A 20,096-nucleotide genomic window follows, 5' to 3' on the forward strand; every position below is an offset into this window, starting at 1 on the left:
TGGGGTATTGTGTGTAGATTGCTGAGGGTTTTGTTTCATTTCATACATTTTAGAATACGGCTGCAACATAACAAAATGTGGAACAAGTCAAAGGGTCTGAATACTTTGTGTGTGTGTGTGTGTGTGGTTGTGTTAGACTCACGCGCTTCCTCGGTGCTGATGGTGAGCTCCTTGCTGGCTTGACTGTGTCCGATCTTGTTGTAGGAGAACATGCGGATGCTGTAGACTTGGGCAGGGTGTAAATCCACGATGTTGGCCTGGTTATTGGTGGGAGAGATCTTACGGGTGGCATGCTTCAACTCCCATGGATCTGCGTGTGTTTATGCGTGTGTGTGTGTAAGAGAGAGTGTGTGTGTGTAAGTGAGTGAGTGAGTGAGTGAGTGTGTATGTATATATATATATATATATATATGTATGTGTGTGTTTGTGTGAGTGTGTGCACAAAAGAGAGAAGATAAATTAGTCGGTTATAGTTATGTTCTCAGTGCCGACTAATAGTCAATCCCCAGTTTAACCCCCGCTGTCCCCTGGCATACCAGTCTTGTTCTTGTACTCAATGTCGTAGCTGGTGATGATGCTGTTGCCGTCAAATCTCTGGGTCCAGCGCAGGTTCATACTCCGATCCTTCACCTCCCTCACCTCCAACTCTGGAGGGTCTGGGGGCTCTGAGGGAGAAAGAGGGAGAGAAAGAGGGAGAGAAAGAGGGAGAGTAAGAAAGAAAGGAAAGGAGAAGGATGTAAGGTAGAAAGAAACCTTTTTAGTTCCAGGTAGAACTCTTTTTAGTTCCAGGTAGAATCATTTTGGGTTCTAGGTAGAAGCCTCTGTAGAAAGGGTTCTAAATGGAACCAAATATGGTTCTGCCTGGAACCCAATAGGGTTCTCCAATGGGGACAACCCTTTTAATTTCCAGATAGCACATATGTTTTTAAGAGTGTAGAGGGAATAGAACATTAGCATAGTGTGAAAGAAAGCGATCCTGTACTGATTTTTGCTCTCTCCCGATTCACGTCACAGTAAGCAGGTAGTTGTCTATTCACTAGGCACCAAACGAAAGAAAACGGACTGAAACAGGGATGATTACCTGAACTATCATTTTCCATTGCAAAAGGCTTTGCTACGGTGTGCGCCAATGAATGTGACCCAAGCATTTCCATCTGGCTGATTGTCTGACCCACTGACCTTGCACAGTGAGCTGAATGAGTCCTCGTCCCTCTCCATAGGAGTTGATGGCATGGCAGGAGAAGAAGACCGAGTCACCACGTTCTGCTGGCTTCAGCTACACACAGAGACAGAGAGAGGCAGACAATGTGAAGCCACTTCCATACACAGCTCATCTGATCTAATATCCTCAATTTGGTGTATCTGATGTCCTAACCCTCTAAATGGCGCGTGTGTTATCTGTGTGTGTGTGTGTTTCTGTGTCTGACTGTATGTTTGCGTGTGTGTGTGTGTGTATACATATGTCTACAGTATCTGTGTGTGACCTACCTTCAGCGTAGACAATACTTCGTCACTCTTCTCGTTGGGGCTGGTGGTGATGGCGTAACGAGGGTTACGGTCGGGGTCGATGACCGTGTCACCGCGCTCCCAACGGATGATGATAGGCCATTCCCCCCTCGCTGTGCAGTTCAGCTCCTTAATCTGGCCCTTAATGGCCATGGTGGTGTTGGGGTGCGACGTGATCATTGCTGGGACTGGAGAGAGAACGATGCAGGGAAAATTGAAGGTGGGATGGATGTGCGGGAGTGACAAGGGAAATAATGGGACAGAGTCCGACAGGGAAATACTCGTTATACATGAGTTTCCACCGAAATATAAGATTCAACTTTCGCACTAAGATCATTTTAGGGTTTAATCCTCCTCATTAGGAAATGCGACTGAGAATGAGATTGAAACAGCGTAACCAAGTCTTGTGTCTGGACTTAGCCTTGGCTAGCAAGCTAGCCAACTTCTTTGGCCAATTAGCTTCAGCTGGCCAGTGTGTCACCATTGGTTTGACTTTGGATAGCCTATCTGTGCGGCTAGTTAGGGACTGTCAATATATATATATATATATATATATATATATATATATATATATATATATATTGGTATATCATTGGTTTGAGGTTTTTAAGTCATTGAAATTTGGAACCATTGAACATTTAAAATATTCTCCCATGCACATTGTATAATTTACTGATGGTCCCTAACTAGCCCCATAGGGATATCCAAAGTCAAACTAAATTCACCATGGGCATTATGCAGCTGTGCTCCGAATTGATGATTACTTAGGTGTTGCCAGCTGTGGATATGTGGGCAGGATTGAAATAAACCCAAACTGCTACACACCCTTCTTTTTTTTAAAAACTAGGCAAGTCAGTTAAGAACAAATTCTTATTTTTAATGACAGCCTAGGAACAGTGGGTTAGCTGCCTGTTTAGGGGCAGAACGACAGATTTGTACCTTGTCAGCTCGGGGGTTTGAACTTGCAACCTTCCGGTTACTAGTCCAACCCTCTAACCACTAGGCTACCCTGCCGCCCGTTACGTATTTTTTTTAAATGATCTTGTAAATCTCAGTTTTGAACGGGACTAACTGTATGACCAAATGTATCCTATTTACACTTAATAGTCCATTTTGACACCAGAATAAATGTTTCTGACTCATAATCATAATAAAGTCACGTTACCTAGTGGCCTCATGGATGGAATGTTACATTTTCGATAATTTATACAAATAAATAATGATTAAAAGCCCAAAATCTGGTGTTTCTATGTCAAACAGTTGTGTTATATCTCAGTCTTCTGTGATGTACGCTACCGTTCAGAATATGGGTTCACTTAGAAATGTTCTTGTTTTCCATGAAAACAGACATGAAATTAGTTGCAAATTGAATAGGAAATATAGTCAAGACGTTGACAAGGTTATAAATAATTATTTTTAATTGAAATAATAATTGTGTCCATCTTTGCTTTCGTCAAAGAATCCTCAATTTGCAGCCATGACAGCCTTGCAGTCCTTTGGCATTCTAGTTGTCAAATTGTTGAGGCAATCTGAAGAGATTTCAACCAATGTTCCCTGAAGCACCTCCCACAATTTGGGTTGGCTTGATGGACACTTCTTACGTACCATACGGTCAAGCTGCTCCCACAACAGCTCAACAGGGTTGAGATCCGGTGACTGTGCTGGCCACTCCATTATAGACGGATTACCAGCTGACTGCTTCTTACCAAAATAGATATTGCATAGTTTGGAGCTGTGCTTTGGGTCATTGTCCAGTTGTAGGAGGAAATTGGCTCCAATTAAGTGTCGTTATGGTATGACATTGCAAAATGGAGTGTTAGCCTTCCTTCTTCAAGATCCCTTTTACCCTGTACAAATCTCCCACTTTACCACCACCAAAGCACCCCCAGACCATCACATTGCCTCCACCATGCTTCACAGATAGCATCAAGCACACCTCCAGCATTTTTTGCATTTTTTCTGCATCTCACGAATGTTCTTCTTTGTGATCCGAACCCCTCAAACTTAGATTAGTCTGTCCATAACACTTTTTTCCAATCTTCCTCTGCCCAGTGTCTGTGTTCTTTTGCCCATTTTAATCTTTCCTTTTTATTGGCCAGTCTGAGATAGGGCTTTTTCTTTGCAACTCTGTCTAAAAGGTCAGCAACCCGGAGTTGCCTCTTCACTGTTGACGTTGAGACTGGGGTTTTGTGGGTACTATTTAATGAAGCTGCCAGTTGAGGACTTGTGAGGTGTCTCAAAGCCACTCTAATGTACTTGCCCTCTTGCTCAGTTGTGCACCGGGGCCTCAGTTCTGTGAAGGGAGTAGTACATGGCGTTGTACAGGATCTTCAGTTTCTTGGCAATTTCTTGCATAGAATAGCCTTCATTTCTCAGAACAAGAATATACTGATGAGTTTTGGAAGAAAGTTATTTGATTCTGACCATTGTGAGCCTGTAATCAAGCACACAAATGCTGATGCTCCAGATACTCAACTAGTCTAAAGAAGACCAGTTTAATTGCTTCTTATTCAGAACAACAGTTTTTAGCTGTGCTAACATAATTACAAAATGGTTTTCTAATGATCAATTAGCCTTTTAAAATGATAAACTTGGATTAGTTAACACAACGTGCCATTGGAACACAGGAGTGATGGCTGCTGATAATGGGCCTCTGTACGCCTATGTAGATACTCCATAAAAAAATCTGCCGTTTCCAGCTACAATAGTCATTTACAACAATAACAATGTCTACACTGTATTTATGTTATTTCAATGGACAAAAAAAAATTGCTTTTCTTTCAAAAACAAGGACATTTCTAAGTGACCCCAAACTTTTCAACGGTAGGGTATATAAAGTGTAATATTGGGATGTAACCTCGGTGTGACCCTGATTTAGCTCACTGCAGTAAAAGGTTAAGTCCATTAGGCAATGGAGGAACAATGATCTTAGTGCCTAAGATTATTATGTTTTGGGAAACGCGTCTCTGTATGGTAAAGGAGCATCACAGTAAAGTATAAAACTATAGTCAATGATAAGAACTAGAGTACCAGTCAAAGGTTTGGACACACCTACTCATTCAAGGGTTACGCTTTATTTTTTACTATGTAGAATAATAGTGAAGACATCAAAACAATGAAATAACACATATGGAATCGTGTAGCGACCAAAAAAGTGTTAAACAAATCAAAAAATATATTTTTTATATTTGAGATTCTTCAAAGTAGCCAACCTTTGCCTTGATGACAGTTTTGCAGACTCTTGGCATTCTCTCAACCAGCTTCATGAGGTAGTTACCTAGAATGCATTTAAATTAACAGGTGTGCCTTTGGTAAAAGTTCATTTGTGGAATTTATTTCCTTCTTCATGTGTTTGAGCCAATCTGTTGTGTTGTGACAAGGTAGGGGTGGTATACAGAAGAAATCCCTATTTGGTAAAAGACCAAGTCCATCTTATGGCAAGAAATGACAGTCTGTTATTACTGTAAGACATGAAGGCCAGTCAATACGGAAAATATCAAGAGCTTTGAAAGTTTCTTCAAGTGCGGTCGCAAAAACCATCACGCTCTATGATAAAACTGGCTCTCATAAGGACCGCCACAGGAAAGGAAGACCCAGAGTTACCTCTGCTGCAGAGGATAGGTTCATTGGAGTTACCAGCCTAAGAAATTTAAGCCCAATTAAATGCTTCACAGAGTTCAAGTAACAGACACATTTCAACATCAACTGTTCAGAGAAGACTGTATGAATCAGGCCTTCATGGTTGAATTGCTGCAAAGAACCCACTACTAAAGGACACCAATACGAAGAAGAGACTTTGGCCAAGAAACATGAGCAATGGACATTAGACCGGTGGAAATTGGTCCTTTGGTCTGATGACCGCTGTGTCGTTGTGAGACGCAGAGTAGGTGAACGGATGATCTGACGATCTCTTCATGTGTGTTTCCCACTGTGAAGCATGGAGGAGGAGGTGTGGTAGTTTGGGGGTGCTTTGCTGGTGTGACACTGTCAGTGATTTATTTAAAATTCAAGGCACACTTAACCAGCATGGCTACCACAGCATTGTGCAGTGATACACCATCCCATCTGGTTCTGGGCTTAGTGAGACTATCATTTGTTTTTAACAAGACAATGACCCAAAACACACCTCCAGACTGTGTAAGGGCTATTTGATCAAGAAGGAAAATTATGTGTTGCATCAGATGACCTAGCCTCCACAATCACCCAACCTCAACCCAATTGAGATTGTTTGGGATGAGTTGGACCACAGAGTGAAGGAAAAGCAGCCAACAAGTGCTCAGCATATGTGAGAACTCCTTCAAGACTATTGGAAAAAGATTCCTTGTGAAGCTGGTTGAGAGAATGCCAAGAGTGTGCAAAGATGTTATCAAGGCAAAGGGTGGCTACTTTGAAGAATCTATTTAGATTTGTTTAACACTTTTTTGGTTACTTCATGATGTGTTATGTCATCGTTTTTATGTCTTCACTCTTATTCTACAATGTAGAACATAGTAAAAACAAAGAAAAACCCTGGAATGAGTAGGTGCGTACAAACTTTTGACGGGTACTGTACATGCCTTCCTCTCTCATACTCAGTTTAGTGGGAACTGTGTGAATAAGCACCAGGAAGGATGCTCACTCTACCTATCCTTCTCTCCTCCTCTTCAACCACTCACATACCATCCTATTCAACTCCTCCCTTACTCCTCACACACACAATCGATCTGAGGAGAGCAACGCTGTTTTGTTTCCATCATTTATTCATCCCTCCCTCCCTCCTTTCCTCCCTCCGCCGAGCAAAACGGACAGAGTTGAGGGAGGCAGGAGGAGAGGAAAGGTTCAATCAACAGCACTAACACCGCCTCAGAGTGAGGGCGACACAGAGACAGAGAGAGAGAGAGAGAGAGAGAGAGAGACAGTGAGAGTGACACCTACACAGCAAGTGAGCGAAGCAGAGGCGAGAGCTAGAGCAGAAACGAGTGAGAGCAAGATACAGTAAGGTAGTGAGTGAGTGAGAAGCATCTCAGCTGTCTGTCAAGTTGCTGCAGGAGGACAGTCTACTATTTGAAAGCTAGACGCAGGTCAGAGGCTTCAGAGGCTAACACACATGATAAGAGCACTTTATCAACACCGCGAGCGTTTCGCTACACTCGCAACAACGTCCGCTAAACGTGTATGTGACCAATACAATTTCATTTGATTTTATTTGATGAGCGCAAAGGTGTGTGTGTGTGTGTGTGTGTGTGTGTGTGTGTGTGTGTGTTTAGATGTTGATGTAACTGAAGGCCAGTGCAGGGTCGACAGATTGATCGCAGATCATGATGAAAGACAAAGTGTTTATTGAAGACAGGTCCCTAGAGTCACAAAATCCATCTCTCTCTCTCCTGTTCTGTATTGTAGCATCAGTATATCCATGGTCACTCTCTCTCTCGCTCTCTCTCTCTCTGTCAGTATAGCTAGCTATGGTAGTGCTATCAGAGTCGCCTCATTGCTTTGACACACTGAGGGACTCATGAGAGAGAGAGAGAACACAAGAGGAAAACTGATACTCTAGGCTGACTGCAGTGTTCCAGCCCTCGCTGAAGCCATCTCATGATGGTTCTGTGTGGCTCAGCTGGTAGACGGACTGTAGTAAATCACTTTGGATCAACGTGTCTGCTAAATGGTATAGGACATCTGAACGGTTTTAGGCTGATATCAAACACGACTAGATACACAGTAATGGCAAATGCTATAAATCAACGGGTGAGGATGGGGGGGGGGGTATCCGTGGGATATGACTTTGGGAGGGGGGGTACAAATAGCAAAGCCATGATCTCTATACCAGGAAGGTATGTTAAACCAGAGGAGTAGCAATCCTTATTTTTTTATTAACTCCTAGCAGATAGTTTTCGCCATTTTCTTTGATTATGTCCCTCACTGTGTGTGGTTAGGTTGCAGTCAGACTCACTCTTGACCATGCGTTTGCTGGCTCACTCAGTATGTGTGTGGTTGAGAGCATGTGGTCATGGTGTGTTTTTGTGATTGTCACATAGACCCGATAGATAGGTGCAGTGAAATGTGTTGTTCTACAAGGTCAGCCATACTAGTACAGCGACTGAGGGTTAAGTGCCTTCCTCAAGGTGACAATTACAGATCTTTCAACTTGTCGTCTCGGGTATTGGAACTAGCGACCTTTCATTTTACTGGCCCAACGCTCTAACCACTAGGGTAACTTTCGCCCTGGTGTGTGGATGAGAATGTGTACTCGTGGTCCGGGTTGCAGGTCAGACTCACTCTTGACGGTCAGGACCATGCTCTTGCTGATGTCGGAGCCCACCCCGTTGGAGGCCTGACACAGGTAGTAGCCCCGGTCCTCCTCCAGGACGTGACGAATCAGCAGGGAGCCGTTCCCCATGATCTGGATCCGACCGGTCAGAGGCACTGGGTGGTACTGCTGGGGGTTCCCTGTACCTAGCGAGGGGGTGAATTTCGCTGATGATTGCAGTATGGTTATCAAGATCATAATCCACTATATTATAGTGGTTCTGTGTGACTCAGCTGGTAGACGCACTGACTGTTGTAAATCACTTTGGATCAATGTGTCTGCTAAATGGTATAGGACATCTGAACGGTTTTAGGCTGATATAAAACACGGCTAGATACACAGTAACGGCAAATGCTGTAAATCAACGGGTGAGGATGGGTACCTTTGGCGTGCTTCCACATGACTTTGGGAGGGGGGTATCCGTCCACGGAGCAGTTGAGGACCCCCGCCTTGCCGTAGATCCCGTCCTGGTTATTGGGCTGGACCACAAACTGAGGAGGAACTGTAGGGAGGGGAGGGAGAAGATGAAACTTGGAGCCTGACGGTGGGACTGTCTGTCTGTCTGTCTGTCTGTCTGTCTGTCTGTCTGTCTGTCTGTCAACCGGCCCTGTCTCACCTGTGACAGTGAGCTGCCTCTCAGAGCTGACGGTGGCGGCGTCGTTGCTAGCGATGCAGGTGTAGTTGCCGTTGTGCTTGAGCGACACCTTGCCGATCTGCAGCGAGCTCATGTACTCCTTGGTCTCGATGTTGACGCCGGACGAGGGCGCGACCTCCTGGCCGTCCTTACGCCAGGTGATGTGGATGGGCATGTCGCCAGACGACACCACGCAGGCGATGTACATGAGCTTCCCAATGGAGGTGGGGGGGAAGTCAAAGGGCTGGATCAGAGGGGGCACTGAGAGACGGAAAACAGGAGGGAGGGAGAGATAGAATAAGAGGAGAAAGAAAGCATGAGGAGGAGGAGGAGGAGGGAGAGGGTCAAAAAGGGAGAGACAGAGAGAGAGGGAAGCAGATACATACATACATGTGTGTGAGAGAGAGAGATGGATGGATGGATGGATGGATGGATGGATGGATGGATGGATGAATGGATGGATGGATGGATGGATGGATGGATTGATGGATGGATGGATGGCTGGCTGGCTGGATAGTTCATATTGAGTGATTCAGACTGGGTGGTGGGCTGGTTAGTAGTTGGTGGTGAGTGACCTTCCCTGTGATCTCCAGTCAGTCTAATCCTGGAAACCAGCGTCTCCCCGGCCCCCCAACCCTCTCCACTCCAGCCCATAATAGCTGCTCTAATTAGAGCCCATTCGGCAGAGGGAAAAATGGCGTTGCCATGGTGACCACAGTAGGAGTGGGGGGCAAGGAATGAGGTGGTGGGGGGTAGAGCTAGAGCTGAGACATCTGGGGGATTTAATTTGGGCCTCGTTAAAATTAATCTAATTAAATCAGAGAAATGACGAGATGCACACACACACACACACACACCAGATGACACACCCTTCCGTCTTCCTATGGCAAGCACACATTGAACCTCATCAACACACTATAAAACAGGCAACACGCAAGCTGTGCAGTCTTGACCCTGTGCTCTGACGCACGCACGCACGCACACACACACACACACACACACACACACACACAAATATATCTGCACAATAGCACTCTTGCTTTGTGCAATTGCTGAGTGGTTGAGAGGCTGTAGCAGGTCGCTCCGGCCCGTAATCAGAGGTCATTAGAGGCTACACGTGCGCTCTCTCGCTCTTTCACGATCTCACTTGCTCTTTCTCCCACAAATTCATTCAAACACAAAACTAACCCACTCACAAGCATACTCAAATGCACACACACACTCAGTGACGTACACCCCCCCCCCTTCTCCCAATACACAGCATCCAGTAACACAGACAGCCACAAGCGTACAGAGAGGCTCTTGGACTAGACCTGGACACACAAATGAACTACTACCCCACCACACTTCCTGTAGAGTAAGTGACCCCTGACCTTTGACTTGGACGTAGACGGTCTGACTGATGAAGATCTGTGGTTGGATGAGCACGCTGCAGAGGTACGCCCCCTCGTCCAACACCTTCTGGACGTCACTTAGCTTCAGAGTACCATTCTCATACACCACCTGAGATCAAGATTAGGATTAAGATTAAGTTTAAGATGAACATTAGAATTCATATTAAGATTCCCCGATCATGGGAATGCCAGCACTTTAACAGTTTACATTTACACTGGGTCCGCATCCCAGATGGCACCCAATTCCTAATATAGTACGCTACCTTTAACCAAAACCCAACTAACGACAACAATCACCTCTGCATCATGCTACATGTACACATAAATGGTCATATCTCAGATACAACGTGTCTGTGTCCCCAAACTGTGCTCTATAGGGCTCTGGTCAAAAAGCACTACGAAGGGAATAGAGTGCAGTTTGGGGACACAGACACGTTGTATCTGAGATGTGACAATTTCTTTGTACATGTAGCATGATGCTGAGGTGATTGTTGTCTTTAGATGGGGTTTTTCTTGTTACTCTTGTTTGTGCACAAAATTGAGAAAATTGTGGAGAGAAAAAATGCGCCCACCTGACGATGGTTGTCGGGCAGCAGAAGCCCCTCCTTGTACCACTTGATTGAGTAGTAGGGATAGCCAATCACACGGCAGTTTATAAAGGTGTTCCTCCCAGCCACCGCCGTGATGTTACGCATATCCCTGATCCTGGGAGAACCTGAGAGACAGAGAGAAGAGAGAGAGGGAGAAAGAGACAGAGGTAGAGAAGAGAAGAGAGAGGAGAGAGATATGGGGTAGTCAGAGGGTAGTGAAGAGAAGGAGGGGGAAAGAGGGAGATCATCAGATGAGGTTGTGGAGAAAAGGGAAGGAGGGAAAGAGGAGGGGAGGAAAGGAGGGAGGGAGGATCGGGCGTATGAATGGATAGGGGGTTAGAATGCCCTGTCCCATTTCAGTCAAATCTGTTCCGTGTGTGTGTCTGTGCGTGTGCGTGCACGTGCATGTAACTGTGCACGTGTCTATTTCCTGTGTTATGGTGAGAGTACGAACGTAATCATTCTAATACATTTCTGTTGCAATTTCCTGAATGTCTTTACGCGTCCTACTGTAGGTGATTTTAGCTTCTAGATTCATTACAAATTCTAGTCTCATATACGTCTGTGCCAGACGGCTTGAATACACCACAAGTTTGCATTTCCTGGAAAGTTCTCAGCAACAAAAGAGTGATCAAATGAAGACCCTACATCTGTATCAACACAGGTTGAGTCCCTAATGGCAGTCTATAGGCTCTGGTCAAAAGTAGCACATTGTATAGGGAATAGGGTGCCAGTTGGATGCATCCACAGTCAGTCCGAGGATGACGGTTGGGGAGAATGGAAGAGGAAACACAATGCACGATGAGTGTGTTACCATGGGCAACAGGGCTGGAGGACCCAGAGAGGACCAATGGTGAGAGACGATGGGGACAGAGAGACGGAGGGATGACAGACATGGGGAGAAAGTGAGGTGTGATGCGTTCATCGGGAGAGCGCCGGGTTGATTTAGTCCACTCTCTCTCTTTTTCTCTCACTCTCTCTCTCTACTTCTCCTCGCTCTCTTGCTCCCTTGGTGTGCGTTGGTCTTTGAAGTCACAGCTCTCACAAGTCGACCGCAGATATATTATTCGCCGTCTCTGTCACACTGCTCCTTTCTCAGACACCGTCTCACACGCCGTCTCTCACACACGGTCTCACACGCCGTCTCTCACACAATCTCACTCACACACGAATTCAAATGGAATGTAAGTGTGTGTTTGTGTGTCTGCGTGAAAGTGCAGTTTGGTGGACGTTATTGCAATTGAGTGTATCGTCGGTAAGTCAATATTGAGTGTGTTCCTGTGGAGTGTAAGTGTGTGTATATGCAAGTGTATGGGGGGGGGGGGGGTACTTTTGTTTTAGTGTAAGTTACTGCGATTGAGTGTATCATCTGTCAGTGTGTATCAGTGTGTATGTGGATCAGTATGAGTGCGTGTTACTGCAAGCAGAGCGTGTGGTACTGCTGGGTTTGAGAGTCCCTGGCAACAAATCATTCTCACTCCAATGTAGCATTCTGGCATGTCTCCTTAGAGCAGACACACGTGTCATAACTGAGCGTCTTGCTGAAAGAGATGGGGAGAGAGAAAAGGAAGAAATGGAGAGAGAGGATGGAGAGGTGGAGAGGGATACGGCTCTGGCCAGCAGTGCCACTCCTCCTCCCTGTCGTCCCCGACGATCAACGCGGTGACAGTGACATCACCAGGCCTGTCGTCAATGCTCCCCATCACCTCTCTGACACATGCTCAGATGAGACTTGGCTCTCTTCTCCTCTTCTCACTCTCTCCTCTCCTCCGTTCTCCCTCTGATACGGCTCTGGCCATCAGTGCCACTCCTCCTCCCTGTTGTCCCCGGCGATCACCGCAGTGACAGTGACATCACCAGGCCTGTCATCAGTGCTCCACATCACCTCTCTGACACAAGCTCAGATGAGACTTGGCTCTCTTCTCCTCCGTTCTCCCTCTGTTCCTCACCATCTGTCTTACCACCTCTCCACTTCCTCCTCTCTGCGTACCTCTCTCTTTTTCTGCATCTCTCTCTCTATGCCCTACTATCCTCCATCTACTCCCTCCATCTCACACTCTTTGTAACCCCCTATCTTTCAGTCTTCACGACTCTCTCTCTCTCTCTCTCCTCCTCTCTCTCTCTCCAATTCTCTCTCTCTCGCCCCGCCTCTCTCTCTCACATTCTCTCTCTCTCCCATTCTCTCTCTCTCCCCCCTCTCTTCCATTATCTCTCTCTCTCTCTCTCTCTCTCTCTCTTCAGACTGTGGCTGCCATGGTTGTCCCTCTGTCTCTTTCTTTCTGGAGGAATACCCTGTTCACTCTCCTGGCTTTGACACTCAAACTGTGTGTGTGTGTGTGTGTGTGTGTGTGTGTGTGTGTGTGTGTGTGTGTGTGTGTGTGTGTGTGTGTGTGTGTGTGTGTGTGTGTGTGTGTGTGTGTGTGTGTGTGTGTGTAATAGAGAGAGTGTGAGAGTGAGTAGAGAGAGGGGAGGGACAGAGCGAGACAGTGACAGACAAACATATGGGCTGGAAGAACAAAGACTGATAGAGAACTGGCAAGAGTAGAAAAACAACAGATATTTGGAAAGAGCAAATGAAGGCATGGGGACAAACAAGTAGCACACACACACACACACACACACACACACACACACACACACACACACACACACACACACACACACACACACACACACACAGAAAGCAAGGGAGACGGAATGTAGAGAAGGGGGGAGTGGAAAGGAGGGGTAAAGGTAAGGGGGTTTGGGAGGGCGGGTATTAGAACCCAATGGCTGATATTGAAAAGTAGACAGGCACCTCTTACGTTTATGCGCGCTTGGTACTCGGCGCTACCGGCCGAGTTGCGTGCGGCGCAGCGATACACCCCTCCGTCGCGGATCTCCGGGCTGCTGACGTTGACGTGGGACACGGTGGAGCCGTCCGACAGTGTGTACTGGCTGGCCCTCACCCGAGACGGGTCCCTGGCCACAGCCTCATCATCCAGAGTCCAGGTGATGGTGGGGGGAGGGGCGCCTTTGGCAGCACACATGAGGGAGAAGGGTTCCCCTGGGACCACCACTCGCTCACTGAAGGAGGACACGATACGGGGCGTACCATCTGAGGAAGAAGGGATGGAGAGGGGCGAGAGGTTAGAGGCTAGGTATGGGGTCATTTCTGATGCACGAACACGTGCACACACACACACACACACACAGTCTATGAGGTCTACTTCTTGTAGATGGCAAAACACTGATAGGCGCACACACACACACACAACCCCAACCCACCCCTTTAACTCACACACACATTCCTTACCCTCCAGCAGTATGATGGAGAAGTCCTGTGCGGTCTGGCCCTTGCGGGTGGCGAAGCACTGGTAGGCTCCCGAATGTCTCTTCTGGGCAGCGGAGATGAACAGGGTCTCGTTGTGGGCCCCCTGGATGGAGAAGTGCTGGTCGGGGAGGACGGGTTCTGTGTTGCGGTACCAGGACAGGGTGAAGTGGGGAGAACCCTGCACGGAACACGACAGAATCACTGTGCTGCTGATGCCCGTCTTCAGGTTCTTAGGAGACAGAGTCACTCTCAACGGCTCTTTGGAGAGAAGGAGGGAAGGAGAGGGAGAGAGAGGGGAGAGGGAGAGAGAGGGGAATTGATGGAGGGAGGGAGGTAGAGAGAGAGAGAAAGGGAAGGAGGGAAAAGGCGGTATAATTATTTTTAAAGTTAAATTACATAACTTCAGTTAGTAAATAAGTTAATGAAGTAGTTTTCCTACAAAAAAATGTAAGGGCAAATCCCCCTTATTCAAGGGAACATCACTTAAAATATATTTTATAAGTACAATACAATGTTCTGGTACAAAATGGCTGCCGTTTGTTCATCACCCAGGTGAGTGCTGCAGTACAGTACAGAGGAGGCTGGTGGGAGGAGCTATAAGAGGATGGGCTCGTTGTAATGACTGGAATGGAATAAACGGAACAGTACCAAACAAGCACACGGAAACAACGTATTTGACTCCCTTCAAACCTCAGCGCGGGAGCTTCTTGTTTTAGTTTCTGTCTGTAGGCAGGGATCAACAAAATGGAGTCGTGCTTTTTTCGTCAGCTTTTCCGAAAGGAGAGCGGGGCAGGGCCTTATATGCGTCGCAGAAGTTAGAATAGCAATGATCCAAGGTTTTTCCAGTCCTGGTAGCGCAATCGATATGCTGATAAATTTTAGGGAGTCTTGTTTTCAGATTAGCCTTGAAGGCGCAGCAGCGCCTCTTCAACCTCAGGAGGCTGAAGAAATTTGCCTTGTCACCAAAAGCACTCACAAACTTTTACAGATGCACAATCGAGAGCATCCTGTTGGGCTGTATCACCGCCTGGTACGGCAACTGCTCCGCCCACAACCGTAAGGCTCTCCAGAGGGTAGTGAGGTCTGCACAACGCATCAGCGGGGGCAAAATACCTGCCCTCCAGGACACCTACACCACCTGATGTCACAGGAAGGCCATAAAGATCAACAAGGACAACAACCACCCGAGCCACTGCCTGTTCACCCTGCTATCATACAGAAGGCGAGGTCAGTACAGGTGCATCAAAGCAGAAACCGAGAGACTGAAAAACAGCTTCTACCTCAAGGCCAACAGACTGTTAAACAGCCACCACTAACATTGAGTGGCTGCATACTGACTCAACTCCAGCCACTTTAATAATGGCAATTAATGTAAAAAAAAATGTATCACTAGCCACTTTAAACAATGTCACTTACAGTTTTTTTCGATTGCTAAACGACAGTGGGCACAACTGGAGTCACATGTGCAAAACTCTAACTACAGTCTGCACTACCAACAGTCACCTGAGCTAAACAGTTCACATCACCTGCAAAACTCATTCCAAGCAACACAACTCTTAACACATGGCTCAAAACACGCTCAGTGCAGCCAAACACTATGCACAACCCTCACTGAGATAACACACACTGTCACTCAGAACACACTGAGAGTAAAAGCACTAGCATCAAACACCAATACAGATAATACAAACTTTTCATCTTTACAGTTTGAACAATTTCAGTGACTTCATACAAAGTAATATTTTCTTCAAAGAAAAGAGTGACATTCTTTCACATGATTTATTAAATTTTTTAGAACATAACAATTCTTTAAGGTAAATGAAAATTAGCAGTTTGCTTCAATAGTCTGTAGTAATTTACGGAATTACAGTAATGAGAAAAAAAAGGTAGAAACTAAAAGTACATACTGTAATTCGAACAAATAATTGAGGGGCTAATCGTGCCTCTCTTTAGCATCAGGCCACAGGTTTTCTTCAACATCACATCTAATGTTTTCTCTTGCCATGCACCTGGGGAAGACCTTCTGGAGTGCCTTATCCATCCCTGGCAGTCCTCTGGACTCGTGTCCTCACATCCGGCACACATGGCTTCCAAAAGAGACATTTGGTCATGTGGGTGGTGACCAAACACTTTCCACCTCCAGGCAGAGAAAAACTCCTCTATTGGGTTGAGGAAGGGTGAATATGCAGGCAGGTACAAAACCATAAATCTGTGATGTGCTGCAAACCAATCTGTGACAGCTGCAGAGTGGTGAAAAGCAACGTTATTGCAAACTATGACAAAAACTTGGGGGTTTCTTATTGGCTCCCCCTGTTCTGCTGGCACTAGCTGAGCATAGAGCTGTTCTAGGAAAGCTATAAGCCTTTCTGTGTTGTATGGGCCAATGAGTGGTGTGTTGAGAAGCAAACCATCATTGGCCATTGCAGCACACATGGTGATATTTCCCCCCCTTTGGCCTGGAACCTCCACTGTGGCCCTTTGACCTATAACATTCCTTCCTCTGCGCCGTGTTTTGGCAAGGTTAAATCCAGCTTCATCGATAAATACAAATTAATGTGGTCTTTCCAGTGCTTCCACCTCCATTACTCTCTGAAAAACAGTAAGTGCACAGTTTTACTGTAGAAATGCTAGTGTTTTTTTTTACTGTAAATATTTTGTATAGCTGTGTACGTAACCTCAGACGTCTTACCTGGACATATCGGTATCTTTGCTCTTTTACCCGTTCACTGTTTCTCTCGAACGGTACAGTCTATAACTGTTTCATTGTAACTTGGTGTTTCTTTAGGACTCGAGCAATAGTTAGTAATAGTGCTGACAGAATTAACATTTTCAAATATATCATTATCAGCCAGCACTCTATCTTGAATCTCCCGCAGTTTTATTGCATTGTTGACAACAACCATGTCAACAATAGCATTTTCCTGCGCATCTGAAAATATTTTTCCTCTTCCCCCGGTTGGGGGCAGCCTTTGGGTCCTGTTGTAAAAATATATTTTACAGTCAAACTTACTGAAATATATATCTGTGTAAATATTCTATAATTGCAGTACAAAATAGATTCCTGTAATGTTTTCATTTACTGTAAGGATGTAACTCTCACCTGTTTGCATGATGGAAAATTCGCATTACAGATGCCACTGTGGATCTTTGCAGATTGGGTTGCACCCTCAACCCTGCCTCTCTCAATGAGAGACCATGGTTCACGACATGGTCTATAAGTGTAGCCCTTATTTCATCTGAAATAACAGCTCTTTGTCTTCTTTGTCTTCCTCCACGCATCCGCCCTCTCCCTGCCACCCTTCTCCCTCCACGAACCCATCTTCCTTGTTCCATTTCCAAAATGAGTCTTTCTGAGCTCTACCTATATATACTGTAATATGTGTGTGTGTTCACTAACAAGTCTAAAACAAGACACCTGCTTAGCCTTTCAGCTGAAATTGCAATCAGCAGTGTTTGAAAGGCACAAGGCTGAAATCTATTCCGTTTTGAATGTGTGGTTCACAGTTTTGACAGCAGTGTGTTAGCATTTGAACAAAGTGCTGTAAATCCACAGTGTTGTGCAGGTTGTGGTTAAAGTCATGGGATAAGTGTGTAGAGTTTTGAAAACTGTGTTCAAGCAATGAAAAACAAACTAGAGTTTGGTCCACATGAACTGCTGCTGTGCAGACTGTAGTTAGAGTTTTGCACATGTGACTCCAGTTGTGTCCACTGTCGTTTAGCAATCGAAAAAAACTGTAATATAGTTTTTACATACCCTACATTACTCATCTCATATGTATATACTGTACTCTATACCACCTACTGCATCTTGCCATCTTTATGTAATACATGTATCACTAGCCACTTTAAACTATGCCACTTTTATGTTTACATACCCTACATTACTCATGTCATATGTATATACTGTACCAGATACCATCTACTGCATTTTGCCTATGCCGTTCTGTACCATCACTCATTCATATATCTTTATGTACATATTCTTTATCCCTTTACACTTGTGTGTATAAGGTACCAGTTGTGGAATTGTTAGGTTAGATTACTCATTGGTTACTACTGCATTGTCGGAACTAGAAGCACAAGCATTTCGCTACACTCGCATTAACATCTGCTAGCCATGTTTATGTGACAAATAAAATTTGATTTGATTTGATAAATAATCCTCTCCCTTGACTGGACTATGTAGCCCGAGGTAGCGAGACGGAGAGGAGGGTACAGATTTCCCCTGCAGAGAGGTAGAGAGAAGATCTCTTCAACTCTCTTCTCTCGAAACGGTTCAAAATCGTAGATTTTGGGTGTGTAAGGGGGTCCACGTTTACTTGTCTGAGCGTGATGTGCACGTTCAATGTGCCTGTGAATATGAGACACCCAGAGAAACTGACAGAGAGACAGAGAGGGAGCGAAAATGTCAATGAGCAATAAGGCAGCTGGTGTTATGTGCTGGGGACTACTGTGTGTGTGTGTGTGTGTGTGTGTGTGTGTGTGTGTGTGTGTGTGTGTGTGTGTGTGTGTGTGTTGTGTGCGTGCGTGCGTGCGTGTGTGTGTGTGTGCACATGTGTCTGTCTGTCTGTGTATGTGTGTGTGTGTGTGTGTGTGTGTGTGTGTGTGTGTGTATGTGTGTGTGTGTGTGTGTGCATGTGCGTGTGTGTGTGTGTGTGTGTGTGTATGAGTGTCCCACCTCCCCTGCCCTGTCAGGTAGGGTTTGTGTGAGTTCACCATGATGTGCCCTACGGCCAAACGGACCAACTTCCACTACCCTTACCCCCCATCCTCACTCGTCCTCACCACTCTCTCCCTCCTTCCCCCCCTCTCTCTCCTCAACATCACCATCCCATTTGTGTCTCTGTCTAGTCTCCCCAGATCTTTCATCCCCCAAACAATACCCCCTCCTCCTCCCCTCTCCTCCTCCTCCCCTCTCCTCAGCTCCCAGTGACACACAGGGGAAGCTGCCCCTTCGGAACACCCAGTGTTCCCTCCTGTCACCATGGCCACGCTCGGCATGGGTTCCCGAGAAGCCCAAAACGGAGCGGGCAGGAGGGGAGCGAGGTGTCCCTGGAGATCAGGATCAAACTCATCCCAGAGGTGGGTTGTGGTGAGGTGACAGGGGGCAAGGACACAGCCAACAGAGCTTAAACGATCCGCTCATCTCTTCCCCTCATCCCGATCAATCCCTCTCTCTCCTGGTTCAAACACCTCTGTCGGGAGAGGGTGATGAGGCGTTCGGTCATGCTGGAGGAACGCAAAGGCTGAAGGTGCAACACTTTTCTACGTGTAAACGTGGTTGTATTCAGTCACGGGACGGAGCTACAGGATGATAGTGTTGTTGTATTACAATCTAGTACCAGATGGCCAGGACACAACATCTCCTTAGTATATTTCTCTGCGGACCGATAGCACCAAACCTACACACTAGGCTTCTTCTGATACTGGATACACCTACGTAGTCCAAGGCACCAAACTGACCAATGAAAAGTCAGCCAAAACACATCCCAATAACGTGTCCACCAATTATTATTATTTTTTTGGGGGGGGATTTTAAAATGTCAAAGGTTTTACAATGACTGTGATGTGTGGTTGTCTTACCTAGCGACCGTAAGATGAATGCACTAACTTTAAGTCGCTCCGGATAAGAACATTTGCTAAATGACTAAAAAGTCAAATGTCAATATTAATTTGTATTCTGTTAATATTGTGTGTGACTTGTGCATTAGGCCACTATGTGCAAAGCGACAAATCTACAGGCCTTCGTTCCAAACAACAAGCTGTTCCGGTGACGTGGGGTGAACCAACCCAGGAACTAGTACAGGGACGTGTGACCTGTGACTCACCGATGACGTTGAGATGACCGGTCACCTCTTTAGAGCCGAAGCTGTTGGTGACCTCACAGATGTAGTTGCCGCTGTCGCCCAGACGCAGGTCGCTGACCGTCAGGCCCGTGAGACGGCGAGTCCAGCGGGAGTCGGCGGGCAACGGGCGCCCGTCCTTCAGCCAGCGGATGGTGGGGTTGGGGTACCCCGAGGCGATGCAGGGCAGCTCCACATTGTGCCCCACCTGGACCTCCCCGGACTGGAAACTGTCCAACACTGAGGGGGTGGACTCCGTAGGGTCTGGGGGGAGGGGTTAGAGATACTGATATTGATCATGCTGCTATTGACTCCAAATAATATACTGCGAAGATATATTCAAGGAAAGAAAACAAAGATAACAATAACCCATGTACTGCAAGACGGTCTTGCACCAATAGACAAAAAAGCACTTACCCACACCCACACACACACCAGTGGCGGTCGTTGCCGTTTAAGAGGGAGGACGATTTCAAGAAAAAATGTATGAGCATGGCCTTATTTCTATTACAGCATATTAGATGACTGTC

The 20,096-nt window shown here is 46.1% G+C and overlaps 1 protein-coding gene across 5 annotated transcripts in view; it reads right to left on the reverse strand.

Moving 5' to 3' along the window:
- Positions 1-20,096, reverse strand: part of LOC110507059 (cell adhesion molecule DSCAML1) — a 156,840-nt gene that overhangs the window by 32,004 nt on the left and 104,740 nt on the right. For 4 of the 5 annotated variants that reach the window (XM_036964925.2, XM_036964924.2, XM_036964923.2 and 1 more), the window contains exons 5-16: positions 19,552-19,830; positions 13,706-13,981; positions 13,208-13,507; positions 10,393-10,535; positions 9,800-9,929; positions 8,409-8,687; positions 8,175-8,294; positions 7,762-7,938; positions 1,489-1,694; positions 1,180-1,276; positions 537-665; positions 143-310 (exon numbers count right to left, since the gene is read on the reverse strand). In XM_036964925.2, coding sequence (XP_036820820.2) covers positions 143-310; positions 537-665; positions 1,180-1,276; positions 1,489-1,694; positions 7,762-7,938; positions 8,175-8,294; positions 8,409-8,687; positions 9,800-9,929; positions 10,393-10,535; positions 13,208-13,507; positions 13,706-13,981; positions 19,552-19,830 — 2,304 coding nt within the window. The remainder of the gene's footprint in view (positions 1-142; positions 311-536; positions 666-1,179; positions 1,277-1,488; positions 1,695-7,761; positions 7,939-8,174; positions 8,295-8,408; positions 8,688-9,799; positions 9,930-10,392; positions 10,536-13,207; positions 13,508-13,705; positions 13,982-19,551; positions 19,831-20,096) is intronic. The other variant, XM_090224320.1, reaches the window with a different exon arrangement.

This window comes from Oncorhynchus mykiss, chromosome 27 (assembly GCF_057628025.1).
Source record: "Oncorhynchus mykiss isolate SJ-2025 chromosome 27, ASM5762802v1, whole genome shotgun sequence".
NCBI lineage: Eukaryota > Metazoa > Chordata > Actinopteri > Salmoniformes > Salmonidae > Oncorhynchus > Oncorhynchus mykiss.